We start from the raw sequence: 19,978 nt of genomic DNA on the forward strand, positions 1-19,978 counted from the left end.
CACCCTTTTCTCTTCAAGGGAAAACCAATGCATGCTCAAGAGGTAGCAAGAAGGATTTCTGGCGCCATTGCCGGGGAGATCTACACTCAAGTCAAGACATACCAAGTACCCATCACAAACTCTTATCCCTCGCATTACATTATTTGCCATTTGCCTCTCGTTTTCCTCTCCCCCACTTAACCCTTGCCGTTTTATTCGCCTCTTTTCCTTTCACCCTTTTTCCATTCGCCTTCTTTCGTTTGCCTCTTGTGTGTCTCTGTGTTAGATTGTTTATTGGCCCTCATGGCTAGTTCTCCTGTCATTGTTAACACTCCCGATAATGAAGTTCTTAATTTTAAACAAAGGGAGGGAGAAAATCTAAAAGATGCTTGGTATAGAATTTGCAATGCTCAGAATAGATCCACTAGGAAGCAATCTACTTCCGTTATTCTTCGCAATTTTTATGTAGGCATCACTCCTTGGAACAGATATATTGTTGATACCATTACCGGAGGGAATTTCTTGGGTAGCCATACTTTTGATTCTTATAATGCTATGATAGATTTTTTTGGCCCACCACCTCTTTTGGTTAATGGAACTACTTTAACTTTGGAACATGTGATGCAAAGGCTTGAAATTATTGAAAATAAAGTTGCCACTGTAGAGTTGATCGAGAATTTGGATAAAAATATCCACAACCAAATTACCCAATATGGATCTAAGGTAGGAGTTATTCTGAAAAATTTGAGAGAAAAAGAACCCTTAGTTAATGAAAAGATAGATCAAGATTCCAGTAGAATTGATAAACTTGAGGATATTATTACCAACTTAGGGTCTGCCTTTTCTGCCATGAGAAACACTTCAAACCCTCCTCCTACCAAAGTTGCTAAGTTTATGTATGTTCCTAAGAATAAGGGTGAATCTTCTAGTAAGGAGAATGCGGATCTCAAATCAATAAGTGTTCACCCCAATTTTTTTGCTATCATTAAGGAACCTTTTGCTACAAATGATTATCTTGATTTCTTGCCTAGGAGTTTGATCATCAATAAAAATAAAGAAAATCCTAAGGGTTATAAGTGTTCAATTGAAGAATTGCATACCAAAGATGACAATACCTAGATCTATCCATGTTTTTATGCCTAGCTAGGGGTGTTAAACGATAGCGCTTGTTAGGAGGCAACCGAATTTTATTTTTGTTCCTTGATTTTTGTTCCTGTTTAGTAATAAATAAATCATCTATAGTCTGTTATGATTGTGTTTTTATGTCTTAATTAGTGTTTGTGCCAAGTAAAGCCTTTAGGATCTTCTTGGGTGATTGTTATTTGATCTTTCTGAAAAAAAACAGAAAGTATGCGCTCACGAGAATAATTTTCATTTTTCACCAGAGAGCGATAAAATACCAATTCCAACTATAGTAGATCAATATATAAATTATTTAGGATGTCCTAATTTCTCAAGATTTTTGGAGTTACAGAAGTATTCAAAACCTACAGATTGCTACAAACTGTTCTGTTTTTGACAGATTCTGTTTTTCATGTGTTGTTTGCTTATTTTGATGAATCTATGGCTAGTATCGGGGGGTATGAACCATAGAGAAGTTGGAATACAGTAGGTTTAACCTTAATATAAATAAATAATGATTTGATTACAATACCTTAAAGTGGTGGTTTGTTTTCTTATACTAACGGAGCTCATGAGATTTTCTGTTGAGTTTTTTGTTGTGAAGGTTTCACGTTTTTGGGTAAAGATTTGATGGATTTTGGAATAAGGAGTGGCAAGAGCCTGAGCTTGGGGATTCCCAAGGCACCCCAAGGTAAAATTCAAGGACAACCAAAAGCCTAAGCTTGGGGATGCCCCGGAAGGCATCCCCTGTTCCGTCTTTATCTATCGGTAACTTTACTTGAGGCTATATTTTTATTCACCACATGATATGTGTTTTGCTTGGAGCGTCTTGTATATTTGAGTCTTTGATTTTTAGTTTACCACAATAATCCTTGTTTTACACAACTTTTGGGAGAGACACACATGAATCAAAATTTATTAGAATACTCTATGTGCTTCACTTATATCTTTTGAGCGAGATAATTTTGCTCTAGTGCTTCACTTATACCTTTTTAGAGCACAGTGGTGGTTTTATCTTATAGAAATTATTGATATCTCATGCTTCACTTATATTATTTTGAGTCCTTTAGAACAGCATGGTAATTTGCTTTGGTTACGAAATTAGTCCTAATCCAAGATGGGTATAATAAAAAAATTCATATAAAATGCATTGAATACTATGAGAAGTTTGATACTTGATCATTGTTTTGAGATATGAAGATGCTAATATTAGAGTCATGCTAGTTGAGTAGTTGTGAATTTGAGATATACTTGTGTTAAAGTTTGTGATTCCCGTAGCATGCACGTATTGTGAATCGTTATGTGATGAAGTCGGAGCATGATTTATTTATTGATTGTCTTCCTTATGAGTGGCAGTCGGGGACGAGCGATGGTATTTTGCTACAAATCTATCCCCCTAGGAGCATGCACGTAGTACTTTGTTTCGATAACTAATAGATTTTTTCAATAAGTATGTGAGTTCTTTATGACTAATGTTGAGCCCATGGATTATACGCACTCTCACCCTTCCACCATTGCTAGCCTCTCTAGTACCGCACAACTTTCGCCGGTAACATAAACCCACCATATACCTTCCTCAAAACAGCCACTATACCTACCTATTATGGCATTTCCATAGCCATTCCGAGATATATTGCCATGCAACTTTCCACCATTCCGTTTATTATGACACTCTTCATCATTGTCATATTGCTTTGCATGATCATGTAGTTGACATCGTATTTGTGGCAAAGCCACCGTTCATAATTCTTTCATACATGTCACTCTTGATTCATTGCATATCCCGGTACACCGCCGGAGGCATTCACATAGAGTCATATTTTGATCTAAGTATCGAGTTGTAATTCTTGAGTTGTAAGTAAATAAAAGTGTGATGATCTTCATTATTAGAGCATTGTCCCATGTGAAGAAAGGATGATGGAGGCTATGATTCCTCCACAAGTCGGGATGAGATTCCGAATGAAAAAAAAGAGGCCATAAAAAAAAGAAAAAAGGCCCAAATAAAAAATGAGAGAAAAAGAGAGAAGGGGCAATGCTGCTATCATTTTACCACACTTGTGCTTCAAAGTAGCACCATGATCTTCATGATAGAAAGTCTCCTATTTTGTCACTTTCATATACTAGTGGGTATAGAACTTGGCTTGTGTATTCCAATGATGGGCTTCCTCAAAATGCCCTAGGTCTTCGTGAGCAAGCGAGTTGGATTCACACCCACTTAGTTTCTTTTTGAGCTTTCATACACTTATAGATCTAGTGCATCCGTTGCATGGCAATCCCTACTCACTCACATTGATATCTATTGATGGGCATCTCCATAGCCCGTTGATACGCCTAGTTGATGTGAGACTATCTTCTCCTTTTTGTCTTCTCCACAACCACCATTTTGTTCCACCTATAGTGCTATATCCATGGCTCACGCTCATGTATTGCGTGAAGATTGAAAATTTTTGAGAACATCAAAAGTATGAAACAATTGCTTGGCTTGTCATCGGGGTTGTGCAAGATTTAAATATTTTGTGTGATGAAGATAGAGCATAGCCAGACTATATGATTTTGTCGGGATAACTTTCTTTGGCCATGTTATTTTGAGAAGACATAATTGCTTTGTTAGTATGCTTGAAGTATTATTACTTTTATGTCAATATTAAACTTCTGTCTTCAATCTTTTCGGATCTGAATATTCATGCCACAATAAAGAAAATTACATTGAAAATTATGTTAGGTAGCATTCCACATCAAAAATTCTGTTTTTATCATTTACCTACTCGAGGACGAGCAGGAATTAAGCTTGGGGATGCTGATACGTCTCCAACGTATCTATAATTTTTGATTGTTCCATGCTATTATATTATCTCTTTTGGATGTTTAATGGGCTTTAATATGCACTTTTATATTATTTTTGGGACTATACTATTAACCGGAGGCCCAGTGCCAGTTGCTGTTTTTTTGCCTATTTCGGTGTTTCACAGAAAAGGAATATCAAATGGAATCCAAACGGAATGAAACCTTGGTGAGGATATTTTTGGAACAAACGCAATCCAGGAGACTTGGAGTGGACATCAAGGAAGCAACGAGGCGGCCACGAGGTAGGGCGGTGCGCCCCCACCCTCGTGGGCCCCTCGTAGCTCCACCGACCTACTTCCTTCGCCTATATATACTCTTATACCCTGAAAACATCCAGGGAGCCGCGAAACCACTTTCCCACCGCCGCAACCTTCTGTACCCGTGAGATCCCATCCAGGGACCTTTTCCGATGATCTACCGGAGGGGCATTCGACCACGGAGGGCTTCTACATCAACACCATAGCCTCTCCGATGATGTGTGAGTAGTTTACTTCAGACCTTCGGGTCCATAGTTATTAGCTAGATGGCTTCTCTCTTTTTGGATCTCAATACAATGTTTTCCCCCTCTCTTGTGGAGATCTATTCGATGTAATATTTTTTGTGGTGTGTTTGCCGAGATCTAATGAATTGTGGGTTTATGATTAAGATTATCTATGAACAATATTTGATTCTTCTCTGAATTCTTATATGCATGATTTGATATCTTTGCAAGTCTCTTCAAATTATGAGTTTGGTTTGGCCTACTAGATTGATCTTTCTTGTAATGGGAGAAGTGCTTAGCTTTGGGTTCAATCTTGCGGTGTCCTTTCCTAGTGACAGCAGGGGCAGCAAGGCACGCATTGTATTGTTACCATCGAGGATAAAAAGATGGGGTTTATATCATATTGCTTGAGTTTATCCCTCTACATCATGTCATCTTGCCTAATGTGTTACTCTGTTCTTATGAACTTAATACTCTAGATGCATTCTGGATAGTGGTTGATGTGTGGAGTAATAGTAGTAGATGCAGAATCGTTTCGGTCTACTTGACACGGATGTGATGCCTATATTCATGATCATGCCTAGATATCATCATAACTATGTGCTTTTCTATCAATTGCTCGGCGGTAATTTGTTCACCCACCGTAATTATGCTATCTTGAGAGAAGCTACTAGTGAAACCTATGGCCCTCGGGTCTACTTTACGTCATATTATTTTCTCATCAACTAGCTATTTCTGTCGCCGTTTATTTTGCATTCTTTACTTTTCAATCTATACAACAAAAATACCAAAAATATTTATCTCATTATCTTTATCAGATCTCACTTTTGCAAGTGGCCGTGAAGGGATTGACAACCCCTTTATCGCGTTGGTTGCAAGGTTCTTGATTGTTTGTCCAGGTACTAGGCGACTTGCGTGTAGTATCCTACTGGATTGATACCTTGGTTCTCAAAAACTAAGGGAAATATTTACGCTACTTTGCCGCATCACCATTTTCTCTTCAAGGGAAAACCAACGCATGCTCAAGAGGTAGCAGCTGCCATAGAGTAGCTTGCCTGGTAAGGCAAGGCGACTTAGAAACCCAGTTGGTCACGTTGTGTGATTCGGCTCGGACTCTTGTAAGTCCCGTTCAACCCCTTCGAGCTAACCTACGTTGCGATGGCTCCGCACCTAAGTCCTTTTACAAGGGCGTCTGCCGTGTTAAATCCACGAGAGCAACCATTTCAGAAAATGTTGTTGTGGCACCAAATTCAAAAATTCCGCTGTGGCACGAAACTATAGCTCATTGGCCCGCGCCTAGTACACCTCCTCCACGTTGGGGTCCTTCGTGTACGTTCGTCATCGTCACGTGTAACTTATAGGCTATCTCTACGGCATTTAGATTAACATAGCAATCTCGTGGCTTCAGCCATCATGCCATGACGCGCAGGCCACTTAACATTACAATATATAACCACCTCATACATAAACTCACTATCATACGAAGGCTATATTATATCATATGCATACTCTGCAAAACCAAGTTAGGCGTCCTCTAATCGGTTTTAGCAAATTTTAGTTACGTGGTTAATCAGTTTTTTAAAAAAAATACTAGCAACGCACGTCCACAACATAGGCGATGATTCTTGATGCTAGATTAAGTTCCGGGGTGTGTGATAACCCACAAGTATTGGGTATCAATTGTAGCCTTTCTCGATAAGTAAGATTGTTGAACCCAACGAGGAGCTAAAGGTAGAACAAATATTCCCTCAAGTTCTATCGACCATTGATACAACTCTACGCACGCTTAACGTTCGCTCTACCTGGAATAAGTATGAAACTAGAAGTACTTTGTAGGTGTGATAGGATAGGTTTTCAAGATAACAAAGAACATGTAAATAAAAAGTTAGGGGATGTTTAGATAAAGAAACAACTAAGTTAGTTTTAGTAGAGAGCTTTTTATCAGAAGAAAGTTATTTGTCCCTAGGCAATCGATAACTAGACCGGTAATCATTATTGCAATTTTATGAGGGAGAGGCATAAGCTAACATACTTTCTCTACTTGGATCATATGCACTGATGATTAGAATTCTAGCAGGCATACGCAACTATTAAAGATCATTAAGGTAAAACCCAACCATAGCATTATAAGGTATCATGTCCTCTTTATTCCCATACGCAAACAACCTACTTTCTCGGGTCTGTGCTTATGTCACTCATGCCACCCACCATAAGCACATCATGAACATATTGTAAACCCTGTAGCGGGGATGCCTCACGCTTGCACGACACGGAGAGCACCATAGGACATCACCAATAATAATACATGCAACTTAAACCAATCACGATCATCAATCAACCCATAGGACAAAACAGATATACTCAAACATCATAGGATAACCATACATCATTGGGAAATAATATATATCGTTGAGCACCATGTTTAAGAAGAGATTACAGCAAGTAAAAGAGAGGTTACACCGCTGCATAGAGGGGGAGAGAGAGTTGGTGATGACGGCGACGAAGTTGTTGGTGTAGATCGTCGTTACGATGATGGCCCCGGCGGCGTTCCGGCACAACCGGGAGAAAGGGGGAGAGAGCCCCCCTCCTTCTTCTTCTTCCTTGGCATCCCCCTAGATGGGAAAAGGGTTTCCCCTCTAGTCCTTGGCCTCCATGGCGGCGGAGGGGCGAGAGCCCCTCCGAGATTGGATCTCTCTCTGCTTCCTTTTGTTTCTGCACTCCTGATTCTGGCCTTTCACCGTTTCTTAAATTCCCGGAGATCCGTAACTCCGATTGGGCTGAAATTTTAACACGATTTTTATCCGGATATAAACTTCCTTGCAGCCGAAGGAGACCTCCAATCGACCTATGGGGTGACCACAAGCCCCTGGCCGCACCCTGGGTAAGGGGCGCGCCTCAAGGGCTTGTGGACCCCTTGGGCATTGTCTCGCATTGATTCTTTTTTCCAAAAATCACATATATTCCAAAAAATATCTCTGTAAGTTTTTATCACGTTTGGACTCTGTTTGATATGGATATTCTACGAAACAAAAAATATGCAACAAACAGGAACTGGCATTGGGCACTGGATCAATATTTTAGTCCAAAAGATAATATAAAAATTTCCAAAAGTATATGAAAGTTGTAGAATATTGGCATGAAACAATCAAAAATTATTGATATGACGGAGACGTATCAGCATCCCCAAGCTTAATTCCTTCTCATCCTCGAGTAGGTAAATTTTAAAAAAATGAATGTGGAATGCTACCTAGCATAATCTTGATCATATAATCTAATCATGGCACACATATTATGACATGAGTGATTCAAAGCAATAGTCTATCATTTTATATAAAGACAATAATACTTCAAGCATACTAATAAAGCAATCATGTCTTCTCAAAATAACATGGGCAAAGAAAGTTATCCCTACAAAATCATATAGTCTGGCTATGCTCCATCTTCATCACACAAAGTATTTCATCATGAATAACCCGGATGACAAGCCAAGCAATTGTTTCATACTTTTAATGTTCTCAAGCCTTTTCAACTTTCACGCAATACATGAGCGTGAGCCATGGATATAGCACTATAGGTGGAATAGAATATGGTGGTTGTGAGGAGAAGACAAAAAGGAGAAAGTCTCACATCAACTAGGCAAATTAATGGGCTATGGAGATGCCCATCAATTGATATCAATGTAAGTGAGTAGGGATTGCCATGCAATGGATGCATTAGAGCTATGAGTGTATGAAAGCTCACAAATGAAACTAAGTGGGTATGCATCCAACTTGCTTGCTCATGGAGACCTCGGGCAGGAAGCCCATCATAGGAATATATAAGCCAAGTTCTATAATGAAAAATTCCCACTAGTATATGAAAGTGATAACTTAAGAGACTCTCTATATGAAAAACTTGGTGCTACTCTGAAGCACAAGTGTGGTAAAAGTATAGTAACAGTGCCCCTTCTCTCTTTTTATCTCTTTTTTTTATTTTGGGCTCTCTGGCCTCTCTTTTTTATTTTGGGCTCTTTGGCCTTTTTTATTTTTGTAAGTCCGAAGTCTCATCCCGACGTGAGGGAATCATAGCCTCCATCATCCTTTGCTCACTGGAGCAATGCTCTAATAATGATGATCATCACACTTTTATTTACTTACAACGTGATATTACAACTCGATAAAACTGATACATGATGACTATATGACAATGAACGCTCAAGTCATGTATATGACGATGATGGAAGTTGCATGGCAATATATCTCGGAATGGCTATGGAAATGCCATGATAGGTAGGTACGGTGGCTGTTTTGAGGAAGGCATAAGGATGGTTTTATGCACTGGCGAAAGTTGCACGGCATGAGAGAGGCTAGCAATGGTGGCAAGGTGAGAGTGCATATAATCCATGGACTCCACATTAGTCATAAAGAACTCACATACTTATTGCAAAAAATTATTAGCCATCAAAGCAAAGTACTAATACACATGCCCCTAGGGGATAGATTGGTAGGAAAATACCATCGCTCGTCCCCGACGGCCACTCATAAGGAAGACAATCAAAAAATAAATCATGCTCCGACTTCATCACATAACGGTTCACCATAAGTGAATGCTTAGGGAATCACAAACCTTAACACAAGTATTTCTACCAATCCACAATTACTCACTAGCATGACTCTAATATCACCATATTTATATCGGACAACTATTGCAAGGAATCAAACATATCATATTCAGTGATCTACAAGTTTTTATGTATGATTTTATGACTAACCATGTGAATGACCAATTCCTGTTAACTCTCTAAATAGATATAAGTGAAGCAAGAGAGTTTAATTCTTTCTACAAAAGATATGACCACGCTCTAACAAATGTAAATGAAGCAAAAGAGCATTCTACAAGTGGCGATTTTCTATGTGTAGAGAAACAGACAATCCAAACTTCAAATGATATAAGTGAAGCACATGAAGCATTCTATAAAGCCATACTCAAAAGATATAATTGAAGTGCATGAAGCACTTTATAAATCAACCAAGGACTTTCTCATACCAGCATGGTGCATAAAATAACAAGGAAAAATAAACACAAAAGACGCTCCAAGAATTTGCGCATATCATGTGGCGAATAAAAATATAGCTCCACGTAAAATTACCGATGGTCGTTAGAAGAAAGAGGGGATGCCTTCCGGGGCATCCCCAAGCTTAGTTGCTAGGGAGTACTTGAATATTACCTTGGGGTGCCTCGGGCATCCCCAAGCTTAGTCTCTTGCCACTCCTTATTGCTTCATCCATCATGATCTCACCCAAAACTTGAAAACTTGAATCACACAAAACTTAACAAAATCCCTCGTGAGATCCGTTAGTATAATAAAGAAAATCACCACTTTAAGTATTGTTGAAAACTCATTCATATTTTACTTTTGCATTATAACTACTGTGCTCTAACTTCACCACAGCTTATATCACCAATACAATCCATAGATTCATCAAAACACGCAAAACAATGCATCAAAAATAAAATAGTCTATAGCAATCTGAACATCTACCATACTTCTGTAACTCCAAAAATTCTGAAAAATTAGGACAAAATAAAAAATTTGCATAGCAGTACTTTGTAAAAATTTCAGAAACTTTTGACGTTCTAGTAAAAAAATGTAAATTCAAGCACTACAGCTAAAGTTTCTGTTTTTGCACTGCACAAACCAAACAATCAATGTAATCATCCTAAAAGCACATCTTGGGACATTATTTTTATAATACAATGGATTTGTACAAGGGGATAATTATTTTTGTTGAAAAGCTTTTGTAATCAAAGTTTGCAAAGTTTCCATGGGGATGAACAAAGTTCAAGGAGCTCCCCCACTTCAACGGTGCTCGTCTTTCTTACTTTCACTTTTCTTTTTGAATTTTTTTAGGTTCCCCACTTTATTTTTTTGTTTTAAAACTTTATAAAAGCACACAACAGAAATAAATGACTCTCTAAAACTTTCGGGTTGTCTCCCTGGCAGTGCTTTCTTTAAAGCCATTAGGCTAGGCATATAGTGCTCAAGTAATGGATCCACCCGGATCCCAAGGTATATCAAAGCCAATTTTAATTAACAATGATGTGTGATTTAGTAGTGAGCACAAAGTAACATATATCAAGTAACAACAAAGTCTAACTCTCTTCCTATGCATCAGCATGTCATAAAAGAACAATTCATGGACATCAAGTAAAGGCCAATGCATAGTATAATCAGTTTCTTGCAATTTTATCGTATTGGAAACATAGAGAGGTGGAGATGTAGTTCCTCTCTCATAATAATTTCAAGTAGTAGTAGCAAGCACATGCATATTATATTCATCAAAATCATCATGTGTAGTAGTAAAACGCAACCCATCAATATAATCCTTAATAAGTGCAAACTTCTCCGATATAGTGTAGTTGGGAGAATTCAAGAAGATAATAGGACTATCATGTGTGGGTGCAATAGCAACAATTTCATGTTGAACATAAGGAACTATCGCAGTTTCATCTTCATAAGTATAATTCATATTGGCATCTTGGCCACAAGCATAACAAGCATCAATATCATCAAAAAGGGATATTTCAAACGAATCCAAGGGATCATAGTAATCATCATAGCATTCATCCTTCGGTAGGCACGAAGGGAAATTAAACAATGTACAGGATAAAGAGTTACTCTTATTAGAAGGTCGGCACGGGTGATCAATCCGCTCTTCCTCCTTTTGTTCTTCGCTCTCCTCCTCATCTTTTTCATCTAGTGAGCTTACAGTGTCATAAATTTCTTCTTCCATAGATTCCTGCAAAATATTAGTCTCTTCTTGGATAGCGGAGACTTTCTCAATAAACTCATTAATATTGGCATTATATTCACAATTCTCATAGAAATATTTAAGTATAGCATAATTTCCAGGTCTATAAATAGCATCATCAAAAATTTCACATTTTTCAAACAAAGATTCAATTTCAATAGCACCCTTAAAAGCAAAAAATTCTACTATTTGTTCCACATCACAGTAATCATATATACCAGTAGCATAAGAAGACAATTTTCATTATCATTAAATTTACATGAAAAGGGAAGGTGTGGAGCCTTCATCCTAGAGCAACAAGTATAATCATATCTCCGGCATAAATTCCAAGCATACCAATGCAACATATGAATTTGATCCCATAACAGTTCCCCTTTTAGAGCCAAGCGATAATCCCTAAAATATTCACGTTGATCCAACATCTCTCCCATTATCAAGTTGAACGGGGTTTTCTCGGGATTATCAAAGTAGTGTTTAATACTTTCCACATAGCGAGCATCGAGGGTTTTAGGAGGATCCCCACCTCCATGAGTAGCAAGTACACCTAATTTTTTGGTATTTCGTGTTCCATATCCATAAATAAATATAGGGAACAACTTAGAACAGAAAATAAAATCTACTTAGTGATAAAGCAAATAAGCACACACGAGAATATTCACCCCACGCTATTGCTCCCTGGCAATGGCACCAGAAAAAAGTCTTGATAACCCACAAGTATATCGGATAAATTATAGCCTTTCTCGATAAGTAAGAGTGTCGAACCCAACGAGGAGCTAAAGCTAGAACAAATATCCCCTTAAGTTCTATCGACCACCGATACAACTCTACGCACGCTTAACGTTCGCTCTACCTAGAATAAGTATCAAACTATAAGTACTTTGTAGGTGTGATAGGATAGGTTTGCAAGATAATAAATAACACGTAAATAAAAGCTAGGGACTGTTTAGATAAAGAAACAACTTAGTTTTAGTAGAGAGATTTTTGTCAGAAGAAAGTTATTTGTCCCTAGGTAATCGATAACTAGACCAGTAATCATTATTACAATTTTATACGAGGGAGAGGCATAAGCTAACATCCTTTCTCTACTTGGATCATATGCACTTATGATTGGAATTCTAGCAAGCATACGCAACTACTAAAGATCATTAAGGTAAAACCCAACCGTAGCATTGTAAGGTATCAAGTCCTCTTTATTCCCATATGCAAACAACCTACTTACACGGGTATGTGCTTCTGTCACTCACGCAACCCACCATAAGCAAATCATGAACATATTGCAAACCCTACAGTAGGAATCCCTCATGCTTGCGAGACATGGAGAGCACCTTAGGACAACACCAATAATAAAACATGCAACTCAAACCAATCACGATCATTAATCAACCCATAGGACAAAACGGATCTACTCAAACATCATAGGATAGCCATATATCATTGGGAAATAATATATAGCGTTGAGCACCATGTTTAAGTAGAGATTACAACGGGTAAAAGAGAGGTTACACCGCTGCATAGAGGGGGAGAGTTGGTGATGACGGCGGCGAAGTTGTTGGTGTAGATCACCGTCACGATGATGGCCCCGGCGGCGTTCCGGCACCACCGGGAGAGAGGGGGAGGGAGAGCCCCTCCTTCTTCTTCCTTGGCCTACCCCCTAGATGGGAGAAGGGTTTCCCCTCTGGTCCTTGGCCTCCATGGTGGCGGAGGGGCGAGACCCTCTCTGAGATTGGATCTCTCTGTGTTTTGTTCTGTTTCTACGCTCCTGATTCTGGCCTTTCACCGTTTCTTAAATTCCTGGAGATCCGTAACTTCGATTGGCTGAAATTTTAACATGATTTTTATTCTGGTATGAGCTTCCTAGCGGCCGAAGGAGACCTCCAATCGACCTACGGGGTGGCCACAAGCCCCTGGACACGCCCTGGGTAGGGGGCGTGCCTCAAGGGCTTGTGGGCCCCTCGGGCATCGTCTCACATTGATCCTTTTTCTCAAAAATCACATATATTTCAAAAAAACTTCGTATGTTTTTATCGCGTTTGGACTCCGTTTGATATGGATATTCTGTGAAACAAAAAATATGCAACAAACAGGAAATGGCACTGGGCACTGGATCAATATGTTAGTCCCAAAAATAGTACAAAAAGTTGTCAAAAGTATATGAAAGTTGTAAAATATTGGCATGGAACAATCAAAAATTATAGATACGACGGAGAAGCATCAGTGTGTGAGGAAAGATACTTAATTAAAAATCTCTAACCCCACACTAAACTTTGTCAAATACGCGTGACCCCCTAGAAGATCATCCATCTTCAGCACCGTCTTGTGTACGTGGCAGTTCACTATTCTTTACTATGATGAGGCCCAAAGAACTGTTAGCAGATCGTCGACAGTCAGAGCCCAGTGATTGTTAGAACTTTGTGCAAAGCCTCAGCATGCCGCCAATGAATTGAACCAAAGCAACACTTGAGGGAAGCATAAGCAAGAACATCAAACCCTCACATCCACATTTGATCTAGATCGCAACTTGCACCTACTCATATAATTGCTCTGATACCATTGTTGGGGGACATAGTAGAAAACAAAAAATCCACACCTACGCACACCCAAGATCAATATGAAGATGCATAACAGGTTGGGATCACGATCGTTACCGTCATTGAGTTGCATCGGAAGAAGAACGTGTCAGTGTATATCGTACTTGGAGTCCCTCTAACCATCGACGAACAATCCCACGAACCGCCCATGAACAGTCCCTTGAACCGAAGACCGAAAGCACGACCTCTCTACTTGGTTGCAAGCGTGCAACCTTCATGATCCGGCAGCGCTTCGCCATTCAAAGTTAATCATCGCCAAAGAATTAGAGGGAGGAGATTAGAAACACACTTGGCTTCTAATTATGAGGATTAAAGGAACTAGACCAAGCTCTAATTAGTCAACTAGGAGCAACTAGAACTAGGGCTAGAAAAACTAGAGGAGGCTCCAAAACCTGTATCTAAAAGAGCTCCCCCTTGCGCCAGCCTAGAGTGGGACGAGGAGTCCTCTCCCAACCCCAATTTGGCCTCCCCTATAGGAAAGGGGGCGCCTCCCTTCTTGGGCCATGCTGGCCCAATTTCCACTCCACCGCTTGGCCTTATTAGACCCATTGATATTAAATTAAATATAAAATCCCTCTAACAATTACTAGAGAATATTATATATAATTTAATATCTTCAGAAACATTTTTCACCTATATATTAATTATCGGTAATACCTGGTATTACCCAATCCGGTTACCCTAAAACGGTTCCGGATCCTCTCAAAACCATTTCGAGTATTTATTGAAAAATCTACAAATATATTTTCATCACTCCCGTTTGACTAACACTCTGAAGATCGTGATTACCTTAAGTTTGTGACCCGATATGACTGGTCTGGCGTTGGACTTGTTTCAGACTATAGATAAGAAGCTTCTCCCTAATAAACTTTTGGGAAGAGACAATGAAGTTGCCACACGGGAGGAGAGGGGACATGGACGGAAAATTTATAGCCGCCAGGAGAAAATGGAAAGGATTGTGTGATTTTTTGCAAAGATCCTTTGTGGTCTTTATATGAATTACAGCTTGTAAAAAGTTATAATTTCCTTCCAAACTTTTCATATTTATGTGTATGCAAATATATGACCATTTGTACCAATTTCTGTGAGTGTTGATGAATTTTCCATAAAATTAGAATGTATCGACGATGTAGAACTTCGCCATAATTGTTCTGTTCATATTTTTCAAGCCTATGCAACATTAAAACTTGATAATTTGCTTTCAATGTGTAAATAAGTGTTTTACGGTCAATCAACACATAAACATTCTCTCATGGCATTATCAAAATTTTCACAATCGCTTCAACCAAACGGCTTTCAGCTTTCGTTCTTAGCTCACAATTATTTCTTCACAGCTCACTGCTCGCATAAGCTTTTTCGGAATCCACCTGAGCCAAACACCACCTACACCGATTATGCCCATGGCATCACTAGACACATGTTCTGGAAATGTGTCAACAAAGTTGTCCAATTTACTACTCACAAACTAGACGCACATGCATGCGCTCGCTCATCGACGAGATGAACCGATATTCAGCGTACAAACATAACTTGAGGTCTCTAGCTAGGATCGATCAGATGGGCCTGAACTCGATGCCTTCCACGATGAGCCCGCGCTTGGGGTACCACCCCAGTATCTCGAAGCTCACCGCCACCTCCTCCCCCACCACTGCCTCGTCGCGGGTGCGCAACCGCCCCATCTCCACCTCCCACCATCCATCGCCGCGCAGCACCGGCCCCCTTACGTGGACGTCGTCCGTACCTTTGCTGTCTCTGAACCTACGCGCATCAGTGGGGTCGGGGCGGAGGCACACGGCATGGCGCGACGGAGCGCTGCCGCCCACGCTGACGGTGGTCTCCTGGTCCGGAAAGCTCAGGCCACGGTGGGTGTCTTCGGTGGTGAAGACGAGGTACGCTGTGTAGGCGGTGGCCGGCGTGAGCGCGGCGGTCGGGAGTCGGCCGTAGATGTCGAAGCACGTGCAGTCCACCAGCTGGGCCACATCCGCGAACCTGATATACAGAGGCAAACCATTAAATTAATCTGGACCGGAGAAGTCATTTATTTATAGCAAGTATAATAGGATAACATAAGCAGGTTATAAGGATTAAAATATTATATCTTCGTTTAGTTAGAGGAGCGGAAAGATGAGAGAGAAGGAAAATGGATTGTAGAATAAAAGCCGGCTATAGCACAAGACCCAAGATACTTTGTGAGATTGTAAGGTTGGTCAGATATTAATAAAGCAGTACATATTAAAATCCTATATTATTGTATAAGCGGACTATTAGGTTGACTCTAAATGACATGGTAATTAACACGGATAACCATGCTCTTATCTCAAAAAGTAAGTCAGCTAGCTGATAGTGATCGTCAATATCAGCACAGAGATACCAGTAGCAGTACTAAAATTTATTTATAATCTGATACTCCCTCCTCTCCGATTTATAGAGCTTATCTCAAAATTTTAGTTTTTCCATTTTATAAGGCTTAATTTGATTATCCCCTTATATGTTCAGATTTCAATGTGCATTAAATCATTGCATGCAAGTATTAAAAGAAAACTGGCCAACATGCACTTTATGCATGCATGCATTGCAATTAATGCGTTTATAAACATAATTTTTTTGAGGAAAACAAAAGCATTAATTATATGCTTTTGCAAACTACAAAAAATATTCCACCACCCATCATCTACCTTGGTTGGTGAGATTTTTGAATTGAGTCTTATAAATAAAAAAGGAGGGAGTAATAGAAGGGAAAACTTCCGCGCAATCTGCATCGATCATATGCGATGCACAGCCAGGCGAGGATACCATTGTTTAATGAGCCGCATGATGCACGCGGATACAGTTGCATGGATGCAAACAGAGCATCGATCAATTCATTCATGGATGCAACCAATTTCGTGGACGGCGATCGTGGGTAAGGGTTTTCTTTTTTCGTTTTTGATGTGAGATTGTGGGCAAGTTGACGAGTGATCAACTAATGAGGGATGCCGTATTATTGTTGGGGGAGTCGCGTGGCTTTCAGCCGACCGCAGGGGGTGGAGTTGACTTGGCTCGTACTCGTAGCCACATGCACGCGCATGCACTTACTTGCTCAATCCTCCTGCCTGCCTGCCGCCGGTGATTTCTACGACTCCGTCGGAAAAGTGCTCCGGCGGGAGATGTTATTTATGTACTCCGCGTGGAAGAAGATCGAGTCTACTACGTATGGGAAGTGGATGCAAACCTTTCAAAAAAGAAGAAGTAAATTGAGGCAACAGTTCGTGGATGTGAATTCTGCAACAAGTCTCACTGTTGGACTAATTGTAATTGGTGTGTGTTGTTTCTAGAAGAAAGCGCGCATCATCTTTAACTTGCTTGGCTGCCGTCTCACAAACAAAAACAACTGCCGCGCACTCACTCGCACTCGCACCTTATAGTATACTAATCAAGAGAAAGAATTGTTCAATACGCGGGCACGCCCACTGGAGGTGGAGGGAGCTCGGTAATGGAGGCACTTGTCGCAACCAACTCTCCAATCGCCTTCCTACGCCACGAAAAGAAGGAAAGAAAACCAAGTCCAATTGCCTTTCCATGGCCCGTCCGTTCCACCCATTCAAATCGTCATCATGTCGACATGAAAGCAGCTAGAATTGATTCACGAAATGGAACGAATCGAACAAACTATATGCTCCATGGATCGATCTATGTTGGTAATTAATTAAAGTTATTAAAGCTGGCAATTGAGTTGTGTTGATTTGGAGTGAGGAGAAAGGAGAAATTAATGACAGGGACAAAAAGATGTTGGGCGTACCTGGAGAGCGGGTGGGGCGTCCACGTCCAGCTGAACTCGCCGTCGTCCCACGGCAGGCTGAGCCTCCTCGCCGAGATCGCCACGCACTTGGCGCCGCTCTCCTTGGCCAGCCACACGGCCATGCCGCCGCCGTCCACCAGCACGGCCGCGTCGGTGAGCCCGAGGTAGGCCTCCTTCTTGGTCGACGCCGCCGCCCCCGCCGAGGCCGTGGAGGCGGAGCGCGAGAGCGGGAATCGCCGGGCCGGCGCCTGGTGCAGCTGGAGGTAGTCCGGCGGGAGGAAGCGCGCCCAGACGACGTCGGAGCCGGCGGCGTCGCGGAAGCAGGGCGAGACGGCGGCGCAGCGGCAGGCGTCCCGCGGGGAGGTGAGCGCGATCACGTGCGCCACGCACGCCTCCGGGAGGTCGCACACCCGCGTCCTCTCCTCCGCCGTCTCCGTGCCACCCGCGTGGCTGCCCATCGTATCTAGCAGCCGCCTGCCTGCCTGAGTATTGGAAATTTGGAGTGGAGAAAGCAGCGGGGCGCGGGGCGGGCAACTCGCGGCGTATGTATGCTGTATGTTGGCGTTGCGTTGTGGCCTTGTGGGCAGGACCTGGCTGGTGGCTGTACATATCGACCGTACGGCTTATAATGGCGACGCGGGACCGGCTCGGTCAAGAGAGTGACGGCGAAAAGGTGGACGGCGTTCTGCTCCGTGCACTGCACCGAGGAAGACGGGGCGAGCGCTAGCCGTACGTGGACGGCCACCCCGCACCGGCATACGTGGAGGGCGACGTACACATGCGAGCGAGCAAATTGGACAAGAAAATCAAATGAAGGAACGGTAAAGTCGTCGGAGACGAACAGAATCCGGACGGTTAGATAGCCAAGCGATGTCGCTACGCGATTGGTAGTATAGTTACTAGTACCAATCAACTGTTCATCGCAGTTCTCGGCACGGAAGCGAGGATGGATGATTGGCCGCGCAGATACTTGGACTTGCACGCAAAAGATTCCCACAAAAGCGCCAACTCTGCGGAGGAGAGGAGATTCATTGGCTCACTTGGTTGGTGGCAACCCCGTCCCTCCCCGGGGTTCCTTCCATCTGAGAGGAGAGCCCAAGTGGAGACGGAATCCAACATCGTCATTCACACCGGAGGCTGGAGCAAGACAAGCCTCGTGCCCAACTCCGTCAAGTCGGAAATGTGTAAATTAGAATCTTTCTAAGCAAACCATTTGACTCTAAATAAACAGGCCTCCTTCCCATGAGACACAACAACGTGCTGGTATGATACAAGTTGATTTGTTGCATGGCAGAGAGCATAGTATTTATTCTATGAAAGATTAGGTGAATGTTGTGTCATTTCGACAACATTTCCATTCAACTCGGGGACCCGTAAAATAAACTTGAACACAATGTATTTTCCCTTTCAAATCGAGTGTGTGTAACAAAAAGAAAACAAATGCAAATAGGGTGGTCCATACAAAAACCATATGATTTTCACTTCTCAGTCCTACGTACTCCCTCCGTCCGAAAATACTTATCATCAAAATGGATAAAAGAGGATGTATCTAGAACTAAGAAAAAGTACCATACCATTGTCATTTTTAGGGCGAAAAAGAATGGGTCATCTTTGTCAATTGATAACTGAGTGAGAGAAAACAATCACGTTCTTAAAGCGGTCGGTTCGCCGGATTTACAACCTTCCCCTATTGGCCGACTGCCAGTGAAACACATAGGCTCTTATCGCATTTATCGATCGAGAATGGTCTCATCACAGAAACACTTTCTATATGTTATTTCGAAATTCGAAGAAGCAAGCAAGTTTATAGGGCATATAGTTGTTTTTTTGTAGGGCGAGCCAAGATCTTATCTTATTTGCGGGTTGTATAAATGAAATGATTGGAAAAATTATATAATTTGGAGGTGCGTAGTGTCTTACGGGGCTGGCTCACAATACAACAATTATCGCTACTGATTCCAGATAGAATGTTGATACCGGTGGAAAAGCACTTCTTTCTACGTTCTAGATGTCGTGGTTCTAACTCTGACAGTGATGTAGGGGGGTGAATATGGAGAGGCTAGATCTTAGCTATTGGGAAGTTGTTACACGCGAGGTTTACGAGTTCAGGCCCTTCTCAGAGGAAGTAATACCCCTACGTCTCGGAGCCCGGAGGCGGTTGACTGGATTATGCGTGTATGGATACAGGGGTGCGAACCCTTCATACTGAGGAGGGGGGTGGCTTATATAGAGTTCGTCGGCCCTCTCCTGCCCTCAGTAATGCAGGGTTTAAGGTACATTTAAGGTTGGGCGTTACTGGTAACGCCCCTAGTAAAGTGCTATAATGACCATAAAGACTACTTAATACCCGACCGTTTGCCTGCGGAGTAACTTCGGTCGAGTGGCTAGCTTCATG

General features: G+C 41.5%; 1 protein-coding gene across 1 annotated transcript; it reads right to left on the bottom strand.

Moving 5' to 3' along the window:
- Positions 1 to 15,050: 15,050 nt before the first annotated feature.
- Positions 15,051 to 18,186, bottom strand: LOC125523180 (F-box protein PP2-B10-like). Its single transcript, XM_048688234.1, has 2 exons — positions 17,584 to 18,186; positions 15,051 to 15,794 (listed from the first exon to the last, which is right to left on the bottom strand). The coding sequence occupies exons 1-2, from the start codon at positions 18,039 to 18,041 to the stop codon at positions 15,359 to 15,361; spliced, it is 894 nt and encodes a 297-aa protein (XP_048544191.1). The 5' UTR covers positions 18,042 to 18,186; the 3' UTR covers positions 15,051 to 15,358.
- Positions 18,187 to 19,978: the final 1,792 nt, after the last annotated feature.

Source organism: Triticum urartu, chromosome 7 (genome assembly GCF_003073215.2).
Source record: "Triticum urartu cultivar G1812 chromosome 7, Tu2.1, whole genome shotgun sequence".
Classification (NCBI taxonomy): Eukaryota; Viridiplantae; Streptophyta; class Magnoliopsida; order Poales; family Poaceae; genus Triticum; species Triticum urartu.